The sequence below is a fragment of the Ambystoma mexicanum genome, chromosome 5q (assembly GCF_040938575.1).
Source record: "Ambystoma mexicanum isolate Mex_15411 chromosome 5q, UKY_AmexF1_1, whole genome shotgun sequence".
Lineage (NCBI taxonomy): Eukaryota > Metazoa > Chordata > Amphibia > Caudata > Ambystomatidae > Ambystoma > Ambystoma mexicanum.
The window spans coordinates 493943437-493954535 of record NC_090933.1 but is presented as its reverse complement, the minus strand read 5'-3'; the positions used below and the strand labels follow the sequence as shown (position 1 = coordinate 493954535).

Sequence of the window (11099 nt, the reverse complement as noted above, 5' to 3'; positions counted from 1 at the left end):
GCAAAATAACGGAACCGGAAATTTCGCCATCGCACAGGAATGGGAAGGAGCGCAGCAGCCATCTTTAAAAACACAATCCATTGCCATCCTCAGCAGGCAGCACCCTTGGGAGCAATCTGAAGTTTGGGAAAGGACTACACACCCAGGACCAATGCCAAAAGCCCCAAAGAAGTCTGCGGACCGGCTCCGCAAGAAGCGATTCAGCCCTGAAGAGCTGCAGGCCATGGTGGACAACCTGGCGGAGCACGCTGACGTCGTGTTCAGTACCAACATGCGGCGAGAGGCAATAATCCGGAAAAAAAACATCTGGGCACAAACCGCCCAAAGGGTGAGCGCAGTAGGCACCACCCCCCGCACCCTCAAGGACTGCCGCAAGCGGTGGGATGACTTGCGGGTGCGGAGCCTCCTCTCCACCAACCAGAGTCAGGCACTGCAGACCGGAGGGGGCCCAAGTTCCCCAATGAGACTGGAGCCATGGGAGGAGACATGCGCGTCATTGATCGGGACTGAATCGATAGAGGGCGTCGGCAATATGGAGTGGGGGGCAACGTCATCTGTCGATGGAGGTTGGTGTCCAAAGTCAACACTGCCAATGGCATTTAAATGATGTATACTCCCCCTAGGGCCGTCAAAGGCACCTTGTCATGCTGCCCCCCCATCCAAATAATGCAGAGCCAACTGCCACGCAATCAAGGGCCAAGTGCAAGTACATAACGCACATCAACCATAGTGCACTAACTGGCACATCCCATTATGCACACTGTGCAGCAGGTTCGGCAGTGTGCGAGCCAGACTGCACATTACCAGGGCAGGATGAGTTACTCCGACACCTGTGTACATATCATACACATGCATATGTACTAGTGCTGTTGCAACGCCCAAAAGGCCACAAGCCCCAAATGACTGAAATGTGAATGCAGCCATCAATGTAATTAGCGTCTCAAACAAACACTCATGTTGTCCCTCTCTTCTACCCCCACAGGCACTGAGCATGAGAGCGGGGAGCCTGAGACGAGCCGTCCAACCACCTCCACAGGTAGAGGCTGGGTCCGCCGCATACCAGCCCGTACAAAAACACCCACCCCGGCTCCCCAAAGGTCCATTGAGGATGCACCACCCCAATCCCTCCCTGCATCGGCGCCTGCCACAATGGCCACCTCAAGGTCGGAGGAGTCTAGCATTGCCGGGGAGGTGGCAGCTACGGCCCCCCAGGAGAATGTGGACAGCCCCTTGTCCATCTGTGGGGCGTCCGAGGAGGACTTCTACCCCACAGTCCACACCCCGGAGCCCAGCAATGTCCCCCAGGCGTCGTGCAGTGACTCAGGGGAGCCTGAAACACCTGGCCATAGTGCATGTGCCGATGCACAGGGAGACGCCGATCCCGGCCACAAATCCCCAGTCGACGCCATGCGAGGGCATGTAGGCCCAATCCCCTACGGGGATGAACAACCATCAATGGATGCACTTCGGGCAACACAGCTGACTGCCCTCATCACTGGGTTGATGGAGGACAACCGCCAGGCCAGGGTGGAGTGGCTAGATGAATTTAGGGAAATGCGTCAGGTGGTCACAGAGAGCACCAACAGGTTATGCGACGTCCTAGGACGCATCGCAGATGCCCTTGAGGCTGCGAATACCAATCAGCAGCCTCAGCAGGAGGACACCCCCTCATCCAGTCGCTCTACCCCGGCAAGCCCACCACGACGCACTCTGCGTTCTATGCGGTGCCGGGACATGCCTCCCCAGGCACTGGGAGCATGGATTAGTCGGCATTGCTGCCACATGTGGTCTTAATGGACAACATGGGACTACTGTTGTGGAGTTGGGGGAAGGGGGGTGGGGTGTGAGGGTTTGTTGTGGAGTTGGGGGGGAGGTGGGTGGGGGGGAGGGTTTGTTGTGGAGTTGGGGGGGAGGTGGGTGGGGGGTGAGGGTTTGTTGTGGAGTTGGGGTTTGGCGGGAATGTTCACACTCATCCATTTAAATTTTCAATACACCATTGGAGTCGCAAAGTTCAACCTGTGTGGACATTCATCATTGAGCATGTGTATTATGATATCTGACAGTGCATGGTTTACAAGTATACACACACCCAGTGCCCTGTGTGCCCATGTAATGCTGCCCACTGCTTACTAGTGTTTTGGTTATTATGTCCAATCAATGTTTGCCACACGACATGTCTCTCCCGTGCACTGCCTCCATGATGCTGTCTTGCCCCTTCCTCCTCCTCCTTCACTCCATCTTCATCTGGTGCTAGCAGTCCCATGTCAGGGGACAGAGCCACATTCCAAGGGATGGACATTTTGTTCAGCTTTACACATGGAATGGGGGTCTTGGACACCACATTGCAGTAGATGGGTCCCCCACCAGTCCAGCTTCGGCAACTCATATTTGCCTTATGCAAGCCAGCTGGCTGTTTCATCTCCATCATGCACGGGTATGGCCAGTATTTTAGTGCTCCCTGGGCCTGTTCTGTGGGTTTCTGACAGGGGTCCCGTACCATGGTGTCAAGGGACAGCCACCAACACCTGCATGTCTAGCCAATCAAGGTAAGTGTTTGGACTGTCATGGTGGAGAACTGAACTTGTCTGACATGGCAGTAGGTCATTGATGCCCATATGCACATGTCCATGGATGCATTAAGCCCATTCATGACCCCAATATGTGTCCTGTGCAATGGAATGCTGTAGGGGGGCACGTCTACGAGATGGTCTATGAACAATGGCATGCACATCTCGTGGTGCGTGCTTCGTTGATGCATGCAGCAGTCTTGATGTTAGATCCATGAAGTGCTGTGTACTGTGTGAATCCGTAGTTGGGTGTGTTGGCTTTAGTCAGTGGCTCATATTCATCATACTGCTCTGATCCATACTATGGTGAATTCCACCACTCCTATGGGTGTGCCAAACCGGTGATGTGGTGTGGTATCCCTGCTGCCCTCAGTTCAATCCACTCCCAGGGATGACTCTCAGGTGTGGTGACATGCTGGAGGCAGCCACATTCTGCATATGCAGTGTGTCTTCGTATATGCCCTTACGGTTGTGGGGGCCGCCAATGAGTGGTGCATGTGTTGTGGGATTTGGCCTTGTCAGATGTTGGTTATGTTGTGTTTGGTGTGTGCCTTACTCCATCGATGTGGGAATCTGTACTCATGTGCCGTTACACTGGTTCTGTGGCACGGTGTCTGGTGGGGTGAACATCGTGCACTGGCTTCATCATTTCGACCCAGTTTGTTTATGCAGGCACCCACCTCATGGCACCGACGCACTGGCATGACACAGTCAGACGACTCACCAAGCAGCCAGGCACGTCATCCTGCATGTAGACCCATGTGGCACGGTAGCGTGGAGTTCAGCTGGCCCATTGGTTCATGAGTTGTTCCTGGATGTCGGGCCCACCCATGTGTGATGTTCTTGCTTGCGTTGCATTCCGTCTGCATGTTGGTGGAGTGGTATTGCTTGCGGTTGCGATCCGCCACCTGCATGCCATGCAGGTCCACCTAATCCACGTGGGTGCTGTCAGGGGCACCCATGTCATTTGGCATGCCTGCCAATTCATGGGGGCCAACTTTTGTGTTGTATATCTCCTGTGTAGTCCATGTTAGGGATTTGTGGCCCGTTGTGTGCTTGAGGAGGTGATCCAGCACTTGGTTCTGCGTCCGTGTAATGGACGGTTGTGATAGGCCATGCATGGGCCCCACTGTGTGCTGGTAGGTGCCTGTGGCATGGGTGTGGGGCACATGCACCACCTTCAGTTGTGCCGGGATAGCGGTGTGTATTTGTATGCTGCTCGCTTATCTCGTAATTTCTCGGGCCAACTATGGTGGTGATGGTGTCACAGTCCAGCTGGCAGGGGGTGTGTATCTGCTCAGGGGTTTCCTTGAGGGACCGGACCTGCTGCGTGGGAATGGGGGCTGCTGGGGAGGTGACGGAGGCTGCACTGGTGCTGCATGCTGGGCCGGTCTCCCCCTCCTTCTCCACCTGTGTCTCCTCACTGGGGGGGCCCGGTGTTGGTGGTGTAGTTCTTGTGGTTGTGCCCTTTCTGGCAGGGTCTCCTGCCTCATGTACTGCTTCCACTATTGGTGTCATCTTGGTGTGGGAGGGGGTGTGGTGTGTGGGTGTGATCCTTTTCTGCTTTGGCAGACTCCATTGCCTCCACCTGTGCTGATTGTGTGCACCTGTGGCTCTGGGAACCACTGCTCAGGGTTCTTTACTCCTTCTCTGAGTTGCCTGTATGTACTACATGCCGGTAAGGTACTTTACGGCCTTAAGGAGGCCGTTATTTACGTGTGCTCCTTACTTGTGATCAGCTCCGGTTTACGCCATGCCGCTAATTTCAGCATGGTGGGGCGCGCGCTCGACCCAAGACCGATAATTGCGGCATCGTACTTTACGGTGCTGTAAATAGCGGTCTGACAGATCAGAATAGCCCGTAGCGGTAAGCGATGCCGGTAATCCTTTACCAGCATCGTTTTTCCTTTACCTCCAACCTCGGAATGACCCCCCTAGTCTTTCCACATTATGTATCCAGGAAATTAATAGGCTAATACAAAGCACTAAATATATGTACCTTTTCCCATTCTGGTGACCACAATGGGGTGGGGATGTGTTAGGGGGGGGATGTGGTAGTGATATGGGCCACAGCTGAGGCTGGGTATCCTTTTGTGTGAACATAATGGGGTGCTAGCTTTCCTCCAGAGGAGGAAAATGAACTCCAACCCCCAGGTGCTGGCTAGATTCAGGCTTTTCACAGCTCCTTGCAAGCAGCAGTGAGGTTCCTCGCCTCTTAAACCCTCATCAGCTCTCAGATTCGCTTTGGGATTGTCCTTGTCCCTCCTTCTCCCAAGTGTAGTCTCTGCCAATCAGAGAGGTTAGAGAAAAAAAAGAGTAGGCATCAAGATTACCTCTGTGGAACTCTCTTCCACTTGGACAAGCAGTCCAATGTCTGAGACCACCTGACATGATCGACCAAATGGCAAAATAATTCTCCTTCTTCCTTATCTACATTCTTTACAGGAGGAGGGGTAATTTTGTGGGTGAACACACAACAACGTCCAGATATATTTATCTTACTTATACACTTACAGGCTACAAACCTAGCTGTTCTTTCCCTCCAACCACCACTAACTATCTCTCATGGAAAAACATACCCCAGCGTGCGCTGATTTGCCACTCACCTAGCGTTAGGGGATAGATAAAGAGACTAGCCCTAAGTGCTTAAGAAGCCAATATCTATGATCGATTCATTGGCCGTGCTAATCATTCATACCAAGACAGATAAAAAATCCAGATTCACCCGGAACTGGAGCCCAGAGGGGAGTCGAGCCAATTGTATTTCATCCTCCTCATCTGCTTGTTAAATATTAAAAAACAAGAATTTCCCCAAGGTTTCTGGTCGTTAGTTAGGTATCCCATAAAATCGTGGTCGACCGGTTTCAGTGGGTTTTTAATGTCCTTTGTCCCACTTTCTTCAGGACCCAATTCACATTTTTACTTCATGTGCCAAGAGTCACTTGCAGGCTTGACTGTCGTGGTATACCGATTCATTGGTGATGTCTCCTTTAAATGGGCCAACTAGTCATCTCTTTTGGGGTTGCCTGTTATGCCATGACAATGATTTCATCTCACTCCTGGGTGAGTGAAAGGTTGCCACTCTGCAGCTGCCTCATTCAGTAAATGCCAAACCTCATTCACGCAAACCACACTGCGTGTGGCCGGTGGAAACAAATTACATGGGTGCTATCTGAGGGGGAGAGGGGAACCCTCCGGATCTGAGGGGGAGAGGGGAACCCTCTGGGAGTTTCCCCCCTGCTCCACCTTAGTCTTCTCAGGGTCAGAGGGCATGGGGGTATCTTATGGACTCCTCTGCATTGCCTAAATAATGAATAAATACATACATGTTTTCAAACAAAATGTTTATTTGACTGATTTGTAAATCCATCTTGAGGTATTAAAAATCGAGTGAACAAAGAAGTACAGATCCGCGGTAGCAGTGCGATAGCGGTGGAAGAAGTAACATGAACAAGGAGGTAAGAGAAATGAGGTTGTTTTGAAATCTGACCCATTAACTTAATCAAGTGGGGCGCTGACTGCAGCACTGATTGTCTGCGAGAAAGGGCTGATGAGAGCAGCAATGGTGTAGTGACGACGTCCAGCATTATTCGCCTTGAAGATTGCCTGCAAAACAAGCAGAGGTTACAATCAGTCAAAAGAATGTAACGACGAGGAAAGCACATACAATTAATTTCACTAATGCAGCAGAGCACATGTGTAGGCGCTGCCAGAGAAAAACATACATTAGGCTGGCTACTATATAATCGCTTTTTACATAGATTTCTGGCTTATTTTTCGACATTTCTATATTTCTTCTGCTACTTTTGATGTTTTTCCATGTTTTTTTGGTATCCAGTGATGTTACCGAAATGATAATAACGAATAAATTATTACCGAAAAAAATAACGAAAGGTAAATATAAAGGGGGTGAAGTAAAGGGTTAAACGGTGTGGGGGGTTCAGGGTTGGGTAACAAACGGGGAAACAGGGGTTTTGGCTGGACCCCCCAATATACATTTATTTTTATTTTTTTCGGTATTCGTTAGAAATAATTTCGGTAAAATCACATGGAACCGTTTTTTTTTAAATTCAGCATACAATAAAAATTAAAGTGGGAGTTCTCCACATGTTTTTTTTTAAAATAATTGGTAAATCCAGCAACACATAATTTGTTGCATTGTCACTGTGACAAAATAACATAAAGACTCCTGTCTACTACAAAATGGCCACTTTGTTGAATAGTGGTGATACCTGTCATGTCCTGATGTGTGCACTGTATTTTTTGGGCAGCAATCACAGACAGGGTCCTTTGCGCCGTACTGGTGCTAAAAGAAGACACCAGCAGAAGAGGACATGGGAAAACCTTTTGTCCCTAGAAGGTTTCAAAGGTGGCAGAATTGTTGAAAGGGTGGGTGAGGGTTCTTTAAGTATTTTTCTCCTGGGGTGGCATACATTCTAGCACTGGCCCTTACTGTGCACTAAGACTCAGAAGTGACTGATGGGTGCCTGTCAGTAGACACATTAACCAACGCAACTCAAAGACACTGAACATGTAATGCTAGTGTCGAAAGCATCATTTGCAGGAAGGCTGCTCAGTCATGTATCAAATAGTGTACCCTGAAATGCATGCTCCTTTCTAGACACTGAGGGGCTCTGTGGCCATATAGAGGCACGTGGTCGGAGGCCCAGGTCCTTTATGAGGTCATAAGACTTCGTGGGGTCCTGCCATATCGTTTAACATATACAACATATTTAAACCATTTTAGCGCCAACAGAATGCTTGGTGGGTGTAAGCTGTTACCCCTTGCAAGTGGGTTTACTGCTGCAGGGGTGGTGAGAAAGTAGGAACAAGCTTGCATCGACCCTTCCTGACACTTCACTCAACCTTTGGTAATTGCCTTGGTCACTGTTTAAGTTGACATGTGTTCCTAGTTATATAACAATCCTCACATTAGTAATGTTCCTGTTCTGATACAAATATAATTTTGTTGGCAAATCAGAATATTTTTTTTGCTATTAATTTATCTTTTGGTTTGACAATTGAATACACATTGCATATCACTCTATTTTACTATACTTAAGAGGACATTTTTCATGACTTTATTGCATATTATTTGGCTTTCTGAAGTATCCCAAAACACCTCAGGTGGAGGCACCAGCATCACGCAAAGTTACAAATGAAAGTAAAAACCTAATTGAATGTGAATGTTCATCCACAAACCCTCAGTGAAAGGGACAGCAGAACTCAGGCAAGGATCCACTCTAACCTATCTTCTAAGGGTACACAGGTCAGGAGCATTGTTATATTACCATCCTTTATATTGGCTAGACCAAGACTTTTCCTTTCTGCCTGCCAGGGACGTCATTTAACCAAAATGCCAGGAGTAGCGTAAGGGACATCACACGACCCTTGACCTCTGATGAGATCACAATAAGTGATTTCAATTGACCCCACCCCAAAGTGACATCACCGGAAGTGATGGCACACGACCATTTAACCCTTGACAAAACAGAAAGTGGCATCACATAGCATTATTCCTCAGTATACTAAGGACAATATGATTACAATATCAATGTAAAACGAAATACATATCATACAAGAATAGATCCCTATATGTAACGTGAATATGGTGATCTTTTCTGGTGGTGCATATAGGCCCATATTACCAAATTACTCTGAATGTAAGAAGACAACCAAGACTGTTGTACTTCACTCAGGCTAGACTGTAAACGGACAGATCATCTCGAAGAGGCCTAGACCCCAAAGCGCAGGCATCCAGTGTCTGTCAAGTGTCTGGCCACAGACTGGAACCAGCAACCGACCCACACAAGTCCAACCAGAAAGAAAACGATGGTCTGGAGGATTGCCCAGAGCTATGCCAGTGTTTATGAATGATTTGAAACTTTCCAGCCATCACCTTTCTGTTTTGGCTATTTGATTAGTAACCCTCAGTTTTTTTTTTTGTTAGATTGACGATGGAGGGGAAGCATGTGTTGCCGGTCACAGTAATTGCAGTTTTCTTTTTTATTTTAAAATGTAATCAGCAGCAGCAGCTCTATGAGATCAGCCCTAGAAAAGGCTGCTTTCATTATTTTCTTTGGTCCTTCATATCTTGCTTCATGCCAGCCTCCTCCATCTTCCAAGCACTGGAACATGAATTGAACCCATGTTACACTGCATCCTCTTGTTCACAAAGCAAGTGTGTTGCCTCTGAGTTATCCTTCCAAATATATCAATTTTGCTTGAGGAAGCAACAGGTGGTTTATTTCAAAGGTGGAGGGCAACTTCATGTAAATTAGTTATCTCAGCTTGCATCTATCTACTGTGTGCCTGTGATGCAGATCTGGCAGATCTGGGTCAGGTCACACAGTGCGCAGGCAGGATTGGTGGCAGGATCCCCTGGAGCCCAACCCTCTCATCACAGGCCCAGTGGCTAACTCAATGTGCAAAGCAGACAACGCTGATTAGATTTGCATTCATGCTGTGCTGTCACCAAGTACTGCAGGATTCTCTTACACATTCCCAGCTAGCTGGACCTAGCCCCCATAGCCTTCCTGGTGCTACAGTACTGGGTATGAGCTGCACAGACAGCCCCGCCTCTGAACCCAGCCATTCAGGAATTCTTCACTAATGAACTGCCAACCTGTTAGTGATGGTGGCTTCATGGTTTTTCCTGCATTCCTGCTATTTCTTCAGCTAACAAGATTGAGATTCCAGTTGAAAAAGACTGTGGCACATTTAGCTGCATTTACAACTGCCTTTTGCCTCAAAGATATCTACTCTTGGCACTGCCTCTTTGTCCAGTGGCCCAGGGGTAGAATTGACAGGTCTAGGGGTAGCAGAGGGAGGGCCAGTGGAAGCAGCTGCTACCCCTGGCTACCACCAAATGACATCCCTGGCTGAAACCCCTGCTCTCAGCCTGAGTTCCACAGAACCCACAGGCTGCCCCCCACCACCCTCCACCCGCCCAGACTGCCATCTTCTCCCCACCCTCCTTTCCATTTAAATTTTTTATATTCCCAGCCCTGCTCCCCAGTCTGACTTACCTGATTGTGGCAGTGGCGAGACCTACTGCTGCAGCTGCTTCTCTCCATCTCCCTTTGCTGGCTGCAATGGAAATGGAAGAGGGGCACTGTGAGGAGCCCAGTCTTCCATTTCTTTGGCGGCCATCTTTGAACTGTCATTTCGATGTATGAACAGGATGCCGCTAGATTCATAGAAAAGACCTTGCTATCTGTATCCTGGGATACCGCTGTGGCAACCTGGGGTGCTAACGGTGGTAGTTACCCGTTCCATGGGCTACACCGGGGGTAATGTCTTGGTTCCCTCGTTAAATGCCCTTGCTTCGCTCAGGCCTCTATCTCAGGCTGCCGGGCCGTTACCCCCCAATGTAGCCCATGTAACAGGTTACTTATGCTGTATTATCACAAAAAGCTTAATCTGAGGCGTCACATAAAGATGATTATTGCTATAAACTCTAAATCCAACAATATATATGTTTTATTAAACATCCTCAAAAATGTGTAATGATATACACAATTGTTGTTATCACTATATTCTATCAAACTGATCTTTCAGCAAAAAGCACCCCATAAATTCTTCTGTGAAGAAGCAAATTCCCTCTTTGGCTCACTAAGAAATACTCATAAATGAAACCTGCCAAACTTTATAAAACTTTATATGCAGGCTCCCATAAATCTCAACCAAAAGAAGGGTTGGTTCAGAACATTCCGGAGATCTTCCTTAAATCCCAGATCTGACCATATTTTCATTAAGACCCATACATCTCCATGGATGTTTGGGAAGATTAGGTGAGAGGCCCGCTGCTTTCCCTTCATTCTTAGGACTAAAATAATAGAAAGCATAGCTTAAAAGGCTGTAGGAAGGGAAAGGGTGGCCTGGGGCAGGATTGGAAAGTAAAGGTGGATACAGGAAGTGCCAAGAGGAAATAGCATCCTGTGGATCTCTGCATGATACCCAGGTAAACTCTGCTGCGTTATAGCTTAGTAGGGTCATGCACCAGATGCAGAAATCTGTTTGTAACTTCCTGGAATCCACTATAAGGAAGACCACCGGTCATTTGAGAGCAATAGGAAACCGGCCAATAACAGCACAATCCACAAACACCTATTGCAACAAAAAAGTCTGTTTTTCAAATTCTTCCCGTTCAGTCGGAATTTTACACAGTCAACATTTCATAATATGAATCATTACAACACCATTTTATTATTCCCAAAATAATTGGTATTTTTCATAAATAATATATCACATGTATTTATCACTCTCCCACATATAGTTCATAAGAGAACATAACCACATATATACAAAAATATACAACACATTTAATTCATACCATTAAAAAAAAACAAATGCACCCACAATCTCTAAGTGATTCTGCTACCTTTTTCATCCTCAATGAAAAGCAATTGAATTTACTAACAGATTATCCCCTATTGTTGAGTTTTTTCAAAACATCAACAGCCTATTTCCTGTTACACCCCAGGGGTGTAAAAGCCATGGGTCCCCCCTTCCCCCAGTGCCAAGGCCTTT

General features: G+C 47.9%; 1 protein-coding gene across 1 annotated transcript in view; it reads right to left on the bottom strand.

Annotated features, from left to right (window-relative positions):
• Positions 1-5894: 5894 nt before the first annotated feature.
• The window catches only part of TTR (transthyretin), a 140326-nt gene continuing 135121 nt past the window's right edge, over positions 5895-11099 (bottom strand). Inside the window, exon 4 of the mRNA XM_069620960.1 lies at positions 5895-6173. Within this exon, the coding sequence (XP_069477061.1) occupies positions 6066-6173 (108 nt within the window). The 3' untranslated portion in view covers positions 5895-6065. The remainder of the gene's footprint in view (positions 6174-11099) is intronic.